General features: G+C 38.2%; 2 protein-coding genes across 2 annotated transcripts; both read right to left on the bottom strand.

Annotated features, from left to right (window-relative positions):
- Nucleotides 1-3389: 3389 nt before the first annotated feature.
- Nucleotides 3390-6757, bottom strand: LOC149823383 (sugar transport protein MST4-like). The gene is made up of 4 exons (XM_090019946.1): nt 6619-6757; nt 6191-6510; nt 4609-5235; nt 3390-3845 (listed from the first exon to the last, which is right to left on the bottom strand). Exons 1-4 carry the CDS (start codon nt 6755-6757, stop codon nt 3390-3392), a joined length of 1542 nt encoding a protein of 513 aa, XP_089876072.1.
- A 7667-nt stretch (nt 6758-14424) lies between these two features.
- LOC149823382 (sugar transport protein MST4-like) lies at nt 14425-17800 on the bottom strand. Its single transcript, XM_090019945.1, has 4 exons — nt 17662-17800; nt 17234-17553; nt 15644-16270; nt 14425-14880 (listed from the first exon to the last, which is right to left on the bottom strand). The coding sequence occupies exons 1-4, from the start codon at nt 17798-17800 to the stop codon at nt 14425-14427; spliced, it is 1542 nt and encodes a 513-aa protein (XP_089876071.1).
- Between the last annotated feature and the right edge of the window lie 2761 nt (nt 17801-20561).

The following is a 20561-nucleotide window of genomic DNA, read 5'->3' as shown; positions in this document are numbered from 1 at the left end:
AGTACTAAAATACTAATAGTAGAGATGCAACCAAAAAACTTGTTCACGGTGCCTTCGAAGTATCTTGTTATGTGTTCCTCTCATCATAGGTGAGTAGCTTTTATGTGCACTTTAGAGTTGACATCCGCATCAACCATGTATCTCTTCCAATACCATTGTTGTTTCCATACCTTTTCAGTCATCTCATCGATACGAAACCTTTTAGTCTCCGGCTAAAACAATAGCACAAAGAGGCCCACGACGATGATCCAAGCAGCAAAGAAGTAGAATATCCCAGCACGCATCTGTCATATCATGGAAAGGAAGGCCAGGGCTATAATGAATGTGAAGAGCATGTTGGAGCTCACTGCAAAGGTGTAACCTGCTGCTCTTGTTTTCGGGGGAAAGGACTCGTTGGGTATGAGCCAACCTAGTGGGCCTCAAGACCAAGCAAAGCAGAACACAAAGAGGCATACTAGAAAGACCACAACAATTGCTACATTGTGGTCTAGGGAGTTTGTGGACTTGATATTGATCCAAAGGATGGTCCCTATTGCACTCTGAAACGTAGAAACATGTATGGTTCAAAGCCAAAAATTGTTTTTGGCATGTGAAATTTGGCATAGAGAGTTTTTTTTTTGTTCTTTCCAAGGACATACACAATTTTGATCAATGGTAGATCTTCATTTATTGGATTGATAAAGAGAGAGATGACAGTAATGTTGAATGCCTTGTGAGACGAATCCCCACCATTGAATTGCACACATGATCAGCCACTAAAAAAAATTCTTAAAAAATGTGATATTTGCTCCTAATGGTAGAAAGGTGTAGACAACATTAATTTTCAACCTTTTGGTACTTTTTTTTTTAATTCATCTTATAAAGGTGACCTTGTTGGTCTGTTTAGTAGAAATAGGGTTTTGAATTATCTGATTGTGACATGTGAACAGGTTTTTTATAAGGCCTAAAAAATCAATGGTTTAAAAGTTTAATAACGTTAAAACTCATAAAATCATAATTTTTATTAAAAAAATGGGAAATAATGTTGATGACCTTCATTTTTATTTGAAATACCATTGCTAACAAAAAGTTAAAAAATATAATGAACATAACCAATTTACTGTTTACTTGATATTTTTTTCCTTTGTCACTTAAAATTTTAGGCATTTGATTTTTTAGACAACTTGGTTCCTGATTTCTCCTGGTGACAACTGACATGGTGCCTTATTTTTTGGGGCAAAAATTACCTTGTGCTTGATTTTTTCAGGCAATAATTACATGACCAAGGCATCTAATTTGTTTGGCGATAAGATGGTAACTGTTAGAAAAAAATTAAGCAGTCATGTTTGGCATATTTTGATTAAAGAATTGGCCATGTTGGACGTATTTTTGTAGTTTCGGTCAAAATATGGAATGGTGCCAAAAGTAATTACCATCAAGGTTATTCAAAAAAAAAATTCTAAAAGTCAATTCCTAGCAAATAGATTGCATTGAACACATTTTTTGGTTAGATTAGGCATATTTAAATAAATATATAGGCAAAAAAGTTGCGAGACCAGTATTTTCTGAATTAGGATTACCACCACGCACAATCTTTCTTTAACTAAAAACATATAAAGTTAGTATGTATGTCCGTAAATGTATGGCCGGCCTTCACAAATGTCTGATGTGAATGTCCTTACCTTCGCATTTTTTATTCTCATTTACAAATTTGCATTAAATGATCTTTATTAGGTCCAGGAAGAAGAAAAAAAAAAACAAAAGCCACCCAATCAAAACATTTCTGAATTCTAAAACACGGTGTTGAGGTGGTTGTGGTTTTGATTCCAGTATTTAGAGCCCAAGACCATGTGAATCCATCCTGAAACTATAGCAATTCTTTGAAGATCCCAAAACAAATGCAAGGGTGTTTTTGTAATGTCATAACTTCAGGCATTCCTGCATAGCCATCTATCCAAATCATTGTTTTCTATACCACGATTGGCCTTGCATCGATTTTCAAAATGATTCATGGAATCAGCCAATTCCGATTTTGAATTGAATCCATTTGAATGAGCCAGTTTTCAACCAGGGGTTCAGTGGTGTCAATAGTTGATAGATTCCGTTTAGCAAAAGGTTGTTGCGGAGTCCATGAGACATGATGTTGTTCATATTGGTCGGATATGGTTAATTTTAATTCAGTGAAACTTTTCTTTAAGCTAGATAAATTTTGTTGCAAATGGATCCTTAAAGAATGTAACTCTGTTCCAAGGCAACAAACTAAATTAGGGGTTTTGGGCATTGATAAGGCTTGAAAGGATAAACCTTCATACTGGTTTCCTTTATGAAATAAGATTTGAAATGTAATTATAATATGCAATTTGTAATGTTGTTGGAAGCAGCCTAAACCTAACTTGTCAATCCAAAAAAAAAGTTTGAATGAGAACAAAAAAAAGTGGCTAATAAAATCTTTGCAATCATATTGTCATATTTGAGAGTTTGTAATAACACCCACTTGGGTCGCTCGTGCGACACCGGGCTTAGGGTGAAGGTGATGACCCCATCATCCTTGGTTCGACTCCCACCGGGCATGCAGGTGCCTTTAACTGGTGGGCTCCATAAGAGCTTGGGTGTTGCCCAGGGTTTACCACAACAGCGGGCAGACCCATTAAACGATGTTGTTCTCCACGAGAGTTCCATGTCAAAAGAATATAATGTAAAAGATTTCGTTATAAATTTAATGCCAAAACTGTACTTGATGCTTTTTTGGGAGAGGGTGTTGCGTGTGCACCCCCGAAACACGCACTGTAGCTACGGTGCGTGTTCCGGGGTTCCCACACTGAGCGTCGCGTGGCGCTTAGTGGGCTGTACGGGGGGCATTGTACACCACCGTACATCAGCCTGCAGGATGTACGGTGGTGTACAGCTCTGCTGTACACCCCACTGAGCGCCACACAATGCTCAGTGGGGACTCTAAAACACGCACTGTACGCGTGTTTTTGGGGGGAACATATAACCTGCCCGCGTTAATTATAATAAAGCTTTAATGCATTTAGTAGCAATTCAAAACATAGGCGTATTAAAAAAACAATTCAAAATGTAGGACATTTTAAATGGTGTAGAAAACTTAGGTGTCAAGTTGTAAATCGCCCATCCTTTTATCATCATCATATACATTACAATTACATCATCATCTTGTATCATCAACAATTGTCACTCCCATAGTCTCCTCCCAACACCACCGTTCTTGCTCTTGATCAACATCACCCCCCGCCCCCCTCCACCACCCACCACTGTTAAACTATCATCGTGTTGATCAGCTTTATCTTTCTGTTTTGTTACAGCAACGGTATCTCTGGTGAGTAGAGACACAACAGAAAAGCTTGTTCGCGTTGCCTTCCATGCAAGTATTTTTTTATGTATTCCTCTCATCAAAGGTGAGTAGCTTTTACGTGCGCTTTAGAGTTGGCATCCTCATCATCCATGTATCTCTTCCAATACCAATGTTGTTTCCATACCTTTTCAGTCATCTCATCGATAGGGATGCCTTTAGTCTCCGGCAAAAAGAACAACACAAAGAGGCCCATGACGATGATCCAAGCAGCGAAGAAGAAGAATATCCCAGCACGCATGTGGCACATCATGGAAAGGAAGGCCTGAGCTATAATGAATGTGAAGAGCATGTTGGAGCTCACTGCAAAGGAGTAACCTGCTGCTCTTGTTTCCAGTGGGAAGGTCTCGCTGGGTATGAGCCAACCTAGTGGGCCCCATGACCAAGCAAAGCAGGACACAAAGAGGCATACTAGAAAGACCACAGCAATTGCTACATTGTGGTCTAGGGAGTTTGTAGACTTGAGATTGATCCAAAGGATGGTCCCTATTGCACCCTGCAAGGCAGAAACATGTATGGTTCAAGAACAAAAATTGAGAGTCTTTGGCATGAGAAAATTGGCATAGAGAGTTTTTTTTTTATTCTTTCCAAGGACATACACAATTTTGATCGATGGTAGATCTTCATTTATTGGATTGGTTGTGTGAGAACTCTTTTATCTAGAAAATCTTTAAAAAAAAAGAAAAGCAAAACATGACATCATCCTATGTAGCTCCAAGGTCATGAATTGAGATCAGGTGCAATGTCACATTGCACACTTTAAGTGTGCGGCTGCACCTGATGAACCACCATTTGTTGTTGGGCCCCACAGCTGACATGCTGTATCCCAAAGATGGTGGGTGATTAGGTGCGGCTGCAAACGCATTTCACCTGGTCCTCCCTCCTCCATTATAGAACAAGCAAACCCACAGGTATTTAATAATGAAGTGCATCTAAAGGGGCTTTAGAAAAAAAATTAGTATGAAACAAGAAAAAAGAAGTCTGTGAAGGGTAAGTATTTGGCACTAATGAAGGTAATGAGCTGAAAATCACAGGTACAAACTATATGTGGGCTCAATCTGACCGTGTAGATGTGTTTGAAAAAGGTTTATTTGATATCATGTTTCTCCAACATAAGAACGTTACTTTTTTAGCTGTCAAGTTTTTTGTATATTGTCCAAAAATAGGCATTGTTCATGTGTACTTTAAAAGTTTTTTTTGTATGTTGTGCACATTTGTGAAGTTTTTAATTGTTATTATTGCAGCACATGTTTACATACCTGGGAGATTAGCATCTGAACAATGGATTCTAGGAGCAAACCCCTCCTGCCAACCTTGTCAACCGAGATAACTGAGACCATCGTGCAGAGAACGTTGATGGTTCCAATAATGACAGACGACAGCAAGGATGCATCATTCTTGAAGCCGATGGTCTGGAAGAGGACAGGCGCGTAGAACATGATGGCATTGATCCCGGTGAACTGTTGGAAGACCTGCAGCAGAATCGCTATCACGAGAGGAGGCCTGTTGTTTCTGTTGGCCAGCTTCCTGAAGGGATGCTTGACGAGGTTGGCGGCCTCGCAGGCGCGGCAGATCTCTGCGAACTCGGCGTCGACGTTGACGGTGCCCCTGATCTTGGCGAGAGTGGCTTTGCCCTCATCAAAGTGGCCCCTTTGGATGAGGCTGGTGGGGGTCTCGGCGATGAAGAGGGAGCCCAAACCGAGGAGGATGGCGGGGATGCCGGCGCCACCGAGAGAGAGGCGCCAGCCCCAAGGGTGGATGGTGGTGGTGCGGTAGTTGACAAGGTTGGCGATGAGGATACCGATGGTGATCATGAGCTGGAAGAGGATGTTGAGGGCCCCACGAATCCTGGTTGGCGCAATCTCTGATAGAAAGAGTGGCACGGCCTGTTTTTGTTTTTCCAAGGCAGACATGGTTTAAGTTTTTTTTTTTTTTTTCAAGGTAAAGTAATATATATATATATATATATATATATTCAGATCAACGGTAGAAAGAATTGTCTCAAATACAGAGACGGCAGAGTAATAAAAATTGACAGAGTCAACAAATTTTGTGGTGAAAATTTAGAAAAGGAAAAAGGTTAGAAAAATATAAACAACAAACGAACCGTATGAGAAGATGATCAACAGAAGAAAACATAGAAGGAAACAGAAGGTTAAAAAGAAAACCTAAATGTAGGTATTCCATAGTGGATAGGAAAGACAATCTTATGTTGTCTTTTCCAGATTAGTAGGTGATGGAGCTAGAAAACAAGATTAGCAACTCACTTTTTAGGTCAGCTCAGCTCAGGAACTGGACTCGGCGAGCTGTGCTATAAGATAGCTTCTTTAGGTATCCAGGTATCCAACTCTACTATGTGCAGGCGAAGTTCGGCTCATCTCGTGTAGGCTCATTTTGTATATTATATAATTTATATGTTATACACATACGTACATGTATACATACACAACTTTTGTATGTTTTATACATGTATTATCAATTTTTAGAAAAGACTTGAGAAAACAAACTTTTTATTTATGAAACGAACCAACTCTTGATCAGCTCATAATGAGCTCAGGCTCAGGTCAACTCATGATGATCTCACTAGCTGAGCTTGATCAGGGGTTTATCCTTAATGAGTCAAACACAAACAGCCTAAGATTATGCTCGTGCAAGAAGAAACTAAATACGTGTGATTAAATCCTCTCTCTCTCTCTCTCTCTCTCTCTCTTAATGGACCAATCTAAAATTCAAGTGACAATGGTGACAACTAGTTGGCAACTTGCAGAAAACCATTATAACCAATAATAAGAAGAACAAACATGGGCACGAAGGAAAGTAATGGGGGCATGAACAACGTACATTGTTAGCAAAGCCAACTCCAATTCCAAGAAAAATCCTTCCAATGATGAGCACGGGGAGATTCATGGCAGCTGCATCGAGAACAACCCCAACCAAGAAGAAGAATGAAGCTGCTCTCATGGTGGGCCTCCTTCCATACTTCCTGCAGATGTAGGAAGCAAAGAACGTAGAGACCAAGGCGGCCACGTACAGGGAGGACGTGAAGAGTTGAAGGTATTGATTATCATATTTGCAGTAGTTGTTCTCCTTTGCTTCATGCTTCCTGGTATAGACCTTTGGGAAAAAATTGATCAAGAAATCATCCATGGATGTCACCCCACCTACAAAACCAAGAAATGGAAGGATCTCAATCCTGTCTTTTCATGATTATCCAAGCCGTTGGCGATTGAAAAACAAGAACTTATGTCAAAAAAAAAACTTGTTGGTACCTGAAATTCCGATATCATAACCAAACATGAGACCTCCAAAGGCTGACATGATTCCGCATATGAAGACATAGAAGGTAAACTTGGCCTCAAACTCAACTGACCCGCCAGATCCTGGCCCGTCTATTATTATTGCAGGCATTTCTTACTTTTACTTTTCTTGAGAGAGAGAGGTTGGAAAAAAGAAGAGAATGAGGAAGAAGACAAAGGCAGAAGTAAGAATGGCTCAATATTATATCATAATGGCGGTGGAGATTACTCTTATCATTATATAGATAATATAGGATTGGGATTACCAACTGGGACTCTATTAATAGTGTCAATGTGATGTTTTTTCTGGATGAATCTTGCCATTTGCTGTCACTTTGCCAATAATAGATTCATTAGTTTCATAAACAAGAGAGGTCAATGAAGATCCAACCCCAAGCATCAATAATTTATCCAGAACACCACCAATCTAAAAGTTTGATAGTACAGACTTTACAGTGTTTTCAATACCCACTTGTAACTATTGTTGGTTTGTCTTATCCTTTATCTGTGCTGCACTTTTTCAGTTTTTCGGTAATTTGATTTGAATGACAATGTCATTCGGTGTTAGGGACGTATATAGTTCAGACTTGGACTGGATATGGTGATTATGATATCCTACTAATTACCAAATATAGGCTAATCGGAGTCAAAGTCTGATTAATATTTGAAGGCTCATAATATATCCCAATGTTTACATGTAATAAGTGGATATGGATGTCCCTCAAAATGTAGATATCTGTCAGATTCGGTAGCAAAATTCGCACTACAAATCTAACTAAAGAGAGTAGTTCGGTTGGATATTGAATAAAATTTGATACATTGGTATCTTTAGTAAGTGATTTTGTCGACTGATAGGTAGCTTTCTGGTACCACCTGTAAAGATTGTCCAATCAACATGCGACCAGATGTGCTCTGTGTGCCTTCGGGAACCAAGGGAAATTCATATCCGATCATGTTAGTATGGGTATCGAATCTGAATAGCTTGGCCAACTATTCAGGTGAATCGGCCGATTCTTGAGTGAGTCATTCTGAATCAGTTAAAAAACAGAAAAAAAAAATTATTTTGTGTTAAAACCATTAAAATAGTATTACAATAATATTAAAAAATAAATTTATATATTTTCATTTATTCAAAAATAGCCGATTCAGGTCAGTACCCTATCGATTTTTTGCCAAAATGGTACGCATCGGCCGGTTCTGGTAAACATGTTGGATTAGTACCACTCAAGGATTTCTTTCGATGAAACATTCCACTCACGACAGACTGCCATCTTGCGGTTTTGGATCAAATGATAGTGATTTTATCCTGGGATCGCCAAGTCTCCCAAAATTCTTTTGAAAGACAGGGTTTGACATCTGGCCCTTGAACCACAAGGAGGTGCTCCGTCCTCCTTAGACTAAGTGGCAAATTTGTTTACGCATAAAAAAGTATATAAAAAGCATTGCACATTGTGGCGTCCCACAGTACTTTCTATATTAAAGGCTGAAAAAAAGTCATTTATATATATATATATATATATATAGAGAGAGAGAGAGAGATGAGAGCAAAGTTGAATGCCTTGTCAGACGAATCCCCAGCCCATGAACACACACAGGATCAACCACGGAAAAAAAACTCAAAAAATGTGATAGTTGCTCCTCATGGTATGATTCGAGTGACCAAAAATTTGAACTTCAAATGGATCCCAATCTAAGGGATCTGATCTAGAAGTGTTGAATCTTGACCCGAAACATGCCATAAAATCGGATTTTCTAAATAAAATAGAAAGAATTTGATTTTTTAAGATATATGAGTTTCACTAGACCAAGTGCCATTGAATAAATTGTTGTAATGTTCGGCCTTCATAAATAAAAACTGACGTTGTGTACTTTGTAAATTATGATTTGCTTTCAAGAGCTTTGTCTTCCTATCGCGATTTGTACGTATGAAGGCCATGTCCTATTGCTATTTGCTTGATATCGATTGGCTTGGAATCAGTTATAATTCTTTGTTGTAACGTAACATTCTATAATTATATAATTCTTTCTATAACAAATCGCGATTTAGTTTTTATAGAAGAAGAGTTCTATCATGATTTATACAGCCACGGACATAAAGCAAGAATAATTTGTCCTATCGCGATTTTCTTTTACGAGCTTTGTCTATATGAACGATAAGTTCTATCACGATTTACACAATAATTGATTCATAAAAGGCAGAAAAGAAAAACAATAAATAAATTGACATGATGTTTAGACTTAGTAAAGTACAAATCGAGGTAACTTCATAAATATAAATCCTTTTACAACTTAATACTGATTTAAGTTTTATACTAAAACAAAATTTTAGTAACAGTTGCAAATCGATATAAGTAAATCGCGATATTACATATCGATATCGTTCACAAAGACAAATAAAGACATATCGTTATCGCGATAACTTTATAAATACAAATCGACGTGATTTACAACCATATTCATTTATAAAAAATATGAGTATTTAGTTACAATACATCCTAACAAATGGTTTGGCTTAGATACAATACATGACGATCATCATCAAAGAAAACAAACATCATCATCAACATCACCCCCACGTCCAAATAGTGATGTGCTTTGAATGCATTTCAGGTGCGCATGAAATCTAGCTTGCTAGTGCAGAAAGCTTCGAAGCAGAGCTGATGAAGCTGCAGAATGTATGGGATCTCATCATCATCGATATGTTTCTACAGGCAGAGTTGATGGACCCGCACGACTGTAACATATTTGTCATGAAGTATATCGAAGATTAGGGAGATATTTTTTCAACTGCGAAAGATGGTTTGCAAACGATGGAGGGTCAGGCGGTAGGAATAGATCAAATAGATGGTCATCAGCATCACTCCTTGTCTATGATGCAAAATATATGTGCTTGCTTCGGTATGGTGCAAATGATTATAGATGATTATGGTTCACTTCTATAGGTGCATCATTAGTACAGATGTTGACTTCTCCATAACTTTCCAATGATTGAGATGCATCATCTTTACTACAACTAAATGAAAAGCTCACCACTGTCATAAACAAGACATCAATTGTTATTATCCAGTGCACGTGGTTACTATGATTTATTCAAAGTGCATATAACAACGAATATTGATTAGTTAAGCAAGTCAAAGAAACGATTAAATGAATCATAGTATAAAAGCAACAACGATTTGTTATTTTTTTATACTATGCATAGAGTTATTTACCATGCCAATAAAAGAAACGATTTAGCGTATATGTGTATTGATGATAGTGATTCGCGTGATAGCAATTTAATTGTATCTACGACGTTGTAAAGTGATTTCAAAAGAAATCGCTAAATGAGCAGCGATTTGAATACACAAATCGCCACCGCAAGTGCGCAATAATGTGAATTCCACATGCAGACGTTTTAAAATCATGCTACAATTATATTATAAATCAATACTAGAAAACACAAAATATCTTGCAAATCGATATACATATTGTATAATATATTACAAGTCAATATGACAATTCAGCATAATAGCTCACAAATCGATATTAAAAAACAAAACAATATCTTACAAATCGATAACATGTAACTACAACCACGATTTATGTTATATTGCATATACTGAGTGAATGGACGATGCCGGATGGGATAGAGGCCCTCTCTTGCATCTGTAACCAAGCATTCTTATCAACAGGTCCCAACATCTTACAAATATCTTCAATTTTCCAACCGTCGAAAAGCCAACATCCACCTCCAATAACAATACAACGTCTTAATGGCACTCACGATGACATACGTTCTTCAATAACAGCATGATGACATGAAAATTTACTCACGATGCCTTAATGGCACTTGTTGGAATGTTTGTGGTTCATTGCTTTTTTTCATACTGTCAAACAAAAATGAAGAAGAGAAGACTGTAAAAAGAGATGGCCGACAAATCCCCCTATGATGCCCACCAATGATCGAACCAGTCGATCAAGTTATAATTATCTCCATGAGGTAGGAATGAAACCGGGAATGTTTTGTAACACAAGGCAGGAACGAGAAGGCGGCAATGTGTTGTAACACAAGCTAAAAACCAAGGCGAGAACCTGGACTCGCGGGAATGTGCAAAGCTATTTATGGGAGGACATTTCCATCAAATGCATATCTATATTACGAGAAGACATTTTTGTCAAACGCATATCTATCTTTTTCATATGTAATTTATCTTTTTTATATCTTATTTTATTATAAAATCATCATGGGTAACATTGGCATATGAATTATCGTGGGTCCGAAGATATTCCCCCATACACACCCGAACACACGAATTTGTGTTCGGGGGTGAAGACACAACACTCTCTCCTCACCACCAAAATCACCACCATTGTGGCACTATCATATCTTTCTTTTTAATTCCACCAACAATATCTCAAGTACTAAAATACTAATAGTAGAGATGCAACCAAAAAACTTGTTCACGGTGCCTTCGAAGTATCTTGTTATGTGTTCCTCTCATCATAGGTGAGTAGCTTTTATGTGCACTTTAGAGTTGACATCCGCATCAACCATGTATCTCTTCCAATACCATTGTTGTTTCCATACCTTTTCAGTCATCTCATCGATACGAAACCTTTTAGTCTCCGGCTAAAACAATAGCACAAAGAGACCCACGACGATGATCCAAGCAGCAAAGAAGTAGAATATCCCAGCACGCATCTGTCATATCATGGAAAGGAAGGCCAGGGCTATAATGAATGTGAAGAGCATGTTGGAGCTCACTGCAAAGGTGTAACCTGCTGCTCTTGTTTTCGGGGGAAAGGATTCGTTGGGTATGAGCCAACCTAGTGGGCCTCAAGACCAAGCAAAGCAGAACACAAAGAGGCATACTAGAAAGACCACAACAATTGCTACATTGTGGTCTAGGGAGTTTGTGGACTTGATATTGATCCAAAGGATGGTCCCTATTGCACTCTGAAACGTAGAAACATGTATGGTTCAAAGCCAAAAATTGTTTTTGGCATGTGAAATTTGGCATAGAGAGTTTTTTTTTTGTTCTTTCCAAGGACATACACAATTTTGATCAATGGTAGATCTTCATTTATTGGATTGATAAAGAGAGAGATGACAGTAATGTTGAATGCCTTGTGAGACGAATCCCCGGCAATGAATTGCACACATGATCAGCCACTAAAAAAAATTCTCAAAAAATGTGATAGTTCCTCCTAATGGTAGAAAGGTGTGGACAACATTAATTTTCAACCTTTTGGTACTTTTTTTTTTAATTCATCTTATAAAGGTGACCTTGTTGGTCTGTTTAGTAGAAATAGGGTTTTGAATTATCTGATTGTGACATGTGAACAGGTTTTTTATAAGGCCTAAAAAATCAATGGTTTAAAAGTTTAATAACGTTAAAACTCATAAAATCATAATTTTTATTAAAAAAATGGGAAATAATGTTGATGACCTTCATTTTTATTTGAAATACCATTGCTAACAAAAAGTTAAAAAATATAATGAACATAACCAATTTACTGTTTACTTGATATTTTTTTCCTTTGTCACTTAAAATTTTAGGCATTTGATTTTTTAGACAACTTGGTTCCTGATTTCTCCTGGTGACAACTGACATGGTGCCTTATTTTTTGGGGCAAAAATTACCTTGTGCTTGATTTTTTCAGGCAATAATTACATGACCAAGGCATCTAATTTGTTTGGCGATAAGATGGTAACTGTTAGAAAAAAATTAAGCAGTCATGTTTGGCATATTTTGATTAAAGAATTGGCCATGTTGGACGTATTTTTGTAGTTTCGGTCAAAATATGGAATGGTGCCAAAAGTAATTACCATCAAGGTTATTCAAAAAAAAAAATTCTAAAAGTCAATTCCTAGCAAATAGATTGCATTGAACACATTTTTTGGTTAGATTAGGCATATTTAAATAAATATATAGGCAAAAAAGTTGCGAGACCAGTATTTTCTGAATTAGGATTACCACCACGCACAATCTTTCTTTAACTAAAAACATATAAAGTTAGTATGTATGTCCGTAAATGTATGGCCGGCCTTCACAAATGTCTGATGTGAATGTCCTTACCTTCGCATTTTTTATTCTCATTTACAAATTTGCATTAAATGATCTTTATTAGGTCCAGGAAGAAGAAAAAAAAAAACAAAAGCCACCCAATCAAAACATTTCTGAATTCTAAAACACGGTGTTGAGGTGGTTGTGGTTTTGATTCCAGTATTTAGAGCCCAAGACCATGTGAATCCATCCTGAAACTATAGCAATTCTTTGAAGATCCCAAAACAAATGCAAGGGTGTTTTTGTAATGTCATAACTTCAAGCATTCCTGCATAGCCCTCTATCCAAATCATTGTTTTCTATACCACGATTGGCCTTGCATCAATTTTCAAAATGATTCATGGAATCAGCCAATTCCGATTTTGAATTGAATCCATTTGAATGAGCCAGTTTTCAACCAGGGGTTCAGTGGTGTCAATAGTTGATAGATTCCGTTTAGCAAAAGGTTGTTGCGGAGTCCATGAGACATGATGTTGTTCATATTGGTCGGATATGGTTAATTTTAATTCAGTGAAATTTTTCTTTAAGCTAGATAAATTTTGTTGCAAATGGATCCTTAAAGAATGTAACTATGTTCCAAGGCAACAAACTAAATTAGGGGTTTTGGGCATTGATAAGGCTTGAAAGGATAAACCTTCATACTGGTTTCCTTTATGAAATAAGATTTGAAATGTAATTATAATATGCAATTTGTAATGTTGTTGGAAGCAGCATAAACCTAACTTGTCAATCCAAAAAAAAAGTTTGAACGAGAACAAAAAAAAGTGGCTAATAAAATCTTTGCAATCATATTGTCATATTTGAGAGTTTGTAATAACACCCACTTGGGTCGCTCGTGCGACACCGGGCTTAGGGTGAAGGTGATGACCCCATCATCCTTGGTTCGATTCCGACCGGGCATGCAGGTGCCTTTAACTGGTGGGCTCCATAAGAGCTTGGGTGTTTCCCAGGGTTTACCACAACAGCGGGCAGACCCATTAAACGATGTTGGTCTCCACGAGGGTTCCATGTCAAAAGAATACAATGTAAAAGATTTCGTTATAAATTTAATGCCAAAACTGTACTTGATGCTTTTTTGGGAGAGGGTGTTGCGGGTGCACCCCCGATACACGCACTGTAGCTACGGTGCATGTTCCGGGGTTCCCACACTGAGCGTCGCGTGGCGCTTAGTGGGCTGTACGGGGGCATTGTACATCAGCCTGCAGGATGTACGGTGGTGTACAGCTCTGCTGTACACCCCACTGAGCGCCACACAATGCTCAGTGGGGACTCTAAAACACGCATTGTACGCGTGTTTTTGGGGGGAACATATAACCTGCCCGCGTTAATTATAATAAAGCTTTAATGCATTTAGTAGCAATTCAAAACATAGGCGTATTAAAAAAACAATTCAAAATGTAGGACATTTTAAATGGTGTAGAAAACTTAGGTGTCAAGTTGTAAATCGCCCATCCTTTTATCATCATCATATACATTACAATTACATCATCATCTTGTATCATCAACAATTGTCACTCCCATAGTCTCCTCCCAACACCACCGTTCTTGCTCTTGATCAACATCACCCCCCGCCCCCCTCCACCACCCACCACTGTTAAACTATCATCGTGTTGATCAGCTTTATCTTTCTGTTTTGTTACAGCAACGGTATCTCTGGTGAGTAGGGATGCAACAGAAAAGCTTGTTCGCGGTGCCTTCCATGCAAGTATCTTTTTATGTATTCCTCTCATCAAAGGTGAGTAGCTTTTACGTGCACTTTAGAGTTGGCATCCTCATCATCCATGTATCTCTTCCAATACCAATGTTGTTTCCATACCTTTTCAGTCATCTCATCGATAGGGATGCCTTTAGTCTCCGGCAAAAAGAACAACACAAAGAGGCCCATGACGATGATCCAAGCAGCGAAGAAGAAGAATTTCCCAGCACGCATGTGGCACATCATGGAAAGGAAGGCCTGAGCTATAATGAATGTGAAGAGCATGTTGGAGCTCACTGCAAAGGAGTAACCTGCTGCTCTTGTTTCCAGTGGGAAGGTCTCGCTGGGTATGAGCCAACCTAGTGGGCCCCATGACCAAGCAAAGCAGGACACAAAGAGGCATACTAGAAAGACCACAGCAATTGCTACATTGTGGTCTAGGGAGTTTGTAGACTTGAGATTGATCCAAAGGATGGTCCCTATTGCACCCTGCAAGGCAGAAACATGTATGGTTCAAGAACAAAAATTGAGAGTCTTTGGCATGAGAAAATTGGCATAGAGAGTTTTTTTTTTATTCTTTCCAAGGACATACACAATTTTGATCGATGGTAGATCTTCATTTATTGGATTGGTTGTGTGAGAACTCTTTTATCTAGAAAATCTTTAAAAAAAAAGAAAAGCAAAACATGACATCATCCTATGTAGCTCCAAGGTCATGAATTGAGATCAGGTGCAATGTCACATTGCACACTTTAAGTGTGCGGCTGCACCTGATGAACCACCATTTGTTGTTGGGCCCCACAGCTGACATGCTGTATCCCAAAGATGGTGGGTGATTAGGTGCGGCTGCAAACGCATTTCACCTGGTCCTCCCTCCTCCATTATAGAACAAGCAAACCCACAGGTATTTAATAATGAAGTGCATCTAAAGGGGCTTTAGAAAAAAAATTAGTATGAAACAAGAAAAAAGAAGTCTGTGAAGGGTAAGTATTTGGCACTAATGAAGGTAATGAGCTGAAAATCACAGGTACAAACTATATGTGGGCTCAATCTGACCGTGTAGATGTGTTTGAAAAAGGTTTATTTGATATCATGTTTCTCCAACATAAGAACGTTACTTTTTTAGCTGTCAAGTTTTTTGTATATTGTCCAAAAATAGGCATTGTTCATGTGTACTTTAAAAGTTTTTTTTGTATGTTGTGCACATTTGTGAAGTTTTTAATTGTTATTATTGCAGCACATGTTTACATACCTGGGAGATTAGCATCTGAACAATGGATTCTAGGAGCAAACCCCTCCTGCCAACCTTGTCAACCGAGATAACTGAGACCATCGTGCAGAGAACGTTGATGGTTCCAATAATGACAGACGACAGCAAGGATGCATCATTCTTGAAGCCGATGGTCTGGAAGAGGACAGGCGCGTAGAACATGATGGCATTGATCCCGGTGAACTGTTGGAAGACCTGCAGCAGAATCGCTATCACGAGAGGAGGCCTGTTGTTTCTGTTGGCCAGCTTCCTGAAGGGATGCTTGACGAGGTTGGCGGCCTCGCAGGCGCGGCAGATCTCTGCGAACTCGGCGTCGACGTTGACGGTGCCCCTGATCTTGGCGAGAGTGGCTTTGCCCTCATCAAAGTGGCCCCTTTGGATGAGGCTGGTGGGGGTCTCGGCGATGAAGAGGGAGCCCAAACCGAGGAGGATGGCGGGGATGCCGGCGCCACCGAGAGAGAGGCGCCAGCCCCAAGGGTGGATGGTGGTGGTGCGGTAGTTGACAAGGTTGGCGATGAGGATACCGATGGTGATCATGAGCTGGAAGAGGATGTTGAGGGCCCCACGAATCCTGGTTGGCGCAATCTCTGATAGAAAGAGTGGCACGGCCTGTTTTTGTTTTTCCAAGGCAGACATGGTTTAAGTTTTTTTTTTTTTTTTCAAGGTAAAGTAATATATATATATATATATATATTCAGATCAACGGTAGAAAGAATTGTCTCAAATACAGAGACGGCAGAGTAATAAAAATTGACAGAGTCAACAAATTTTGTGGTGAAAATTTAGAAAAGGAAAAAGGTTAGAAAAATATAAACAACAAACGAACCGTATGAGAAGATGATCAACAGAAGAAAACATAGAAGGAAACAGAAGGTTAAAAAGAAAACCTAAATGTAGGTATTCCATAGTGGATAGGAAAGACAATCTTATGTTGTCTTTTCCAGATTAGTAGGTGATGGAGCTAGAAAACAAGATTAGCAACTCACTTTTTAGGTCAGCTCAGCTCAGGAACTGGACTCGGCGAGCTGTGCTATAAGATAGCTTCTTTAGGTATCCAGGTATCCAACTCTACTATGTGCAGGCGAAGTTCGGCTCATCTCGTGTAGGCTCATTTTGTATATTATATAATTTATATGTTATACACATACGTACATGTATACATACACAACTTTTGTATGTTTTATACATGTATTATCAATTTTTAGAAAAGACTTGAGAAAACAAACTTTTTATTTATGAAACGAACCAACTCTTGATCAGCTCATAATGAGCTCAGGCTCAGGTCAACTCATGATGATCTCACTAGCTGAGCTTGATCAGGGGTTTATCCTTAATGAGTCAAACACAAACAGCCTAAGATTATGCTCGTGCAAGAAGAAACTAAATACGTGTGATTAAATCCTCTCTCTCTCTCTCTCTCTCTCTCTCTCTCTCTCTCTCTTAATGGACCAATCTAAAATTCAAGTGACAATGGTGACAACTAGTTGGCAACTTGCAGAAAACCATTATAACCAATAATAAGAAGAACAAACATGGGCACGAAGGAAAGTAATGGGGGCATGAACAACGTACATTGTTAGCAAAGCCAACTCCAATTCCAAGAAAAATCCTTCCAATGATGAGCACGGGGAGATTCATGGCAGCTGCATCGAGAACAACCCCAACCAAGAAGAAGAATGAAGCTGCTCTCATGGTGGGCCTCCTTCCATACTTCCTGCAGATGTAGGAAGCAAAGAACGTAGAGACCAAGGCGGCCACGTACAGGGAGGACGTGAAGAGTTGAAGGTATTGATTATCATATTTGCAGTAGTTGTTCTCCTTTGCTTCATGCTTCCTGGTATAGACCTTTGGGAAAAAATTGATCAAGAAATCATCCATGGATGTCACCCCACCTACAAAACCAAGAAATGGAAGGATCTCAATCCTGTCTTTTCATGATTATCCAAGCCGTTGGCGATTGAAAAACAAGAACTTATGTCAAAAAAAAAACTTGTTGGTACCTGAAATTCCGATATCATAACCAAACATGAGACCTCCAAAGGCTGACATGATTCCGCATATGAAGACATAGAAGGTAAACTTGGCCTCAAACTCAACTGACCCGCCAGATCCTGGCCCGTCTATTATTATTGCAGGCATTTCTTACTTTTACTTTTCTTGAGAGAGAGAGGTTGGAAAAAAGAAGAGAATGAGGAAGAAGACAAAGGCAGAAGTAAGAATGGCTCAATATTATATCATAATGGCGGTGGAGATTACTCTTATCATTATATAGATAATATAGGATTGGGATTACCAACTGGGACTCTATTAATAGTGTCAATGTGATGTTTTTTCTGGATGAATCTTGCCATTTGCTGTCACTTTGCCAATAATAGATTCATTAGTTTCATAAACAAGAGAGGTCAATGAAGATCCAACCCCAAGCATCAATAATTTATCCAGAACACCACCAATCTAAAAGTTTGATAGTACAGACTTTACAGTGTTTTCAATACCCACTTGTAACTATTGTTGGTTTGTCTTATCCTTTATCTGTGCTGCACTTTTTCAGTTTTTCGGTAATTTGATTTGAATGACAATGTCATTCGGTGTTAGGGACGTATATAGTTCAGACTTGGACTGGATATGGTGATTATGATATCCTACTAATTACCAAATATAGGCTAATCGGAGTCAAAGTCTGATTAATATTTGAAGGCTCATAATATATCCCAATGTTTACATGTAATAAGTGGATATGGATGTCCCTCAAAATGTAGATATCTGTCAGATTCGGTAGCAAAATTCGCACTACAAATCTAACTAAAGAGAGTAGTTCGGTTGGATATTGAATAAAATTTGATACATTGGTATCTTTAGTAAGTGATTTTGTCGACTGATAGGTAGCTTTCTGGTACCACCTGTAAAGATTGTCCAATCAACATGCGACCAGATGTGCTCTGTGTGCCTTCGGGAACCAAGGGAAATTCATATCCGATCATGTTAGTATGGGTATCGAATCTGAATAGCTTGGCCAACTATTCAGGTGAATCGGCCGATTCTTGAGTGAGTCATTCTGAATCAGTTAAAAAACAGAAAAAAAAAATTATTTTGTGTTAAAACCATTAAAATAGTATTACAATAATATTAAAAAATAAATTTATATATTTTCATTTATTCAAAAATAGCCGATTCAGGTCAGTACCCTATCGATTTTTTGCCAAAATGGTACGCATCGGCCGGTTCTGGTAAACATGTTGGATTAGTACCACTCAAGGATTTCTTTCGATGAAACATTCCACTCACGACAGACTGCCATCTTGCGGTTTTGGATCAAATGATAGTGATTTTATCCTGGGATCGCCAAGTCTCCCAAAATTCTTTTGAAAGACAGGGTTTGACATCTGGCCCTTGAACCACAAGGAGGTGCTCCGTCCTCCTTAGACTAAGTGGCAAATTTGTTTACGCATAAAAAAGTATATAAAAAGCATTGCACATTGTGGCGTCCCACAGTACTTTCTATATTAAAGGCTGAAAAAAAGTCATTTATATATATATATATATATATATAGAGAGAGAGAGAGATGAGAGCAAAGTTGAATGCCTTGTCAGACGAATCCCCAGCCCATGAACACACACAGGATCAACCACGGAAAAAAAACTCAAAAAATGTGATAGTTGCTCCTCATGGTATGATTCGAGTGACCAAAAATTTGAACTTCAAATGGATCCCAATCTAAGGGATCTGATCTAGAAGTGTTGAATCTTGACCCGAAACATGCCATAAAATCGGATTTTCTAAATAAAATAGAAAGAATTTGATTTTTTAAGATATATGAGTTTCACTAGACCAAGTGCCATTGAATAAATTGTTGTAATGTTCGGCCTTCATAAATAAAAACTGACGTTGTGTACTTTGTAAATTATGATTTGCTTTCAAGAGCTTTGTCTTCCTATCGCGATTTGTACGTATGAAGGCCATGTCCTATTGCTATTTGCTTGATATCGATTGGCTTGGAATCAGTTATAATTCTTTGTTGTAACGTAACATTCTATAATTATATAATTCTTTCTATAACAAATCGCGATTTAGTTTTTATAGAAGAAGAGTTCTATCATGATTTATACAGCCACGGACATAAAGCAAGAATAATTTGTCCTATCGCGATTTTCTTTTACGAGCTTTGTCTATATGAACGATAAGTTCTATCACGATTTACACAATAATTGATTCATAAAAGGCAGAAAAGAAAAACAATAAATAAATTGACATGATGTTTAGACTTAGTAAAGTACAAATCGAGGTAACTTCATAAATATAAATCCTTTTACAACTTAATACTGATTTAAGTTTTATACTAAAACAAAATTTTAGTAACAGTTGCAAATCGATATAAGTAAATCGCGATATTACATATCGATATTGTTCACAAAGACAAATAAAGACATATCGTTATCGCGATAACTTTATAAATACAAATCGACGTGATTTACAACCATATTCATTTATAAAAAATATGGGTATTTAGTTACAATACATCCTGACAAATGGTTTGGCTTAGATACAATACATGACGATCATCATCAAAGAAAACAAACATCATCATCAACATCACCCCCACGTCCAAATAGTGATGTGCTTTGAATGCATTTCAGGTGCGCATGAAATCTAGCTTGCTAGTGCAGAAAGCTTCGAAGCAGAGCTGATGAAGCTGCAGAATGTATGGGATCTCATCATCATCGATATGTTTCTACAGGCAGAGTTGATGGACCCGCACGACTGTAACATATTTGTCATGAAGTATATCGAAGATTAGGGAGATATTTTTTCAACTGCGAAAGATGGTTTGCAAACGATGGAGGGTCAGGCGGTAGGAATAGATCAAATAGATGGTCATCAGCATCACTCCTTGTCTATGAT

The sequence above is a fragment of the Nuphar pumila genome, chromosome 10 (genome assembly GCF_984573655.1).
Source record: "Nuphar pumila chromosome 10, dmNupPumi1.hap1.1, whole genome shotgun sequence".
Taxonomy (NCBI): Eukaryota; Viridiplantae; Streptophyta; class Magnoliopsida; order Nymphaeales; family Nymphaeaceae; genus Nuphar; species Nuphar pumila.
Note: the sequence above shows the minus strand (reverse complement) of the source record. Positions and strands in the feature narration are given on the sequence as shown.

Bases quoted from the DNA above. Each gene is read 5' to 3' on its own strand.
- LOC149823383 (XM_090019946.1), bottom strand. From the start codon at position 6,757: ATGCCTGCAATAATAATAGACGGGCCAGGATCTGGCGGGTCAGTTGAG. The intron at 6,511-6,618 runs GTACCAACAAGT...TTGGTTTTGTAG, and splicing joins TTATGATATCGGAATTTCAG to GTGGGGTGACATCCATGGAT. The intron at 5,236-6,190 runs GTACGTTGTTCA...AAACAAAAACAG, and splicing joins GAGTTGGCTTTGCTAACAAT to GCCGTGCCACTCTTTCTATC.
- LOC149823382 (XM_090019945.1), bottom strand. From the start codon at position 17,800: ATGCCTGCAATAATAATAGACGGGCCAGGATCTGGCGGGTCAGTTGAG. The intron at 16,271-17,233 runs GTACGTTGTTCA...AAACAAAAACAG, and splicing joins GAGTTGGCTTTGCTAACAAT to GCCGTGCCACTCTTTCTATC. The intron at 14,881-15,643 runs GTATGTAAACAT...TCTGCCTTGCAG, and splicing joins TTCAGATGCTAATCTCCCAG to GGTGCAATAGGGACCATCCT.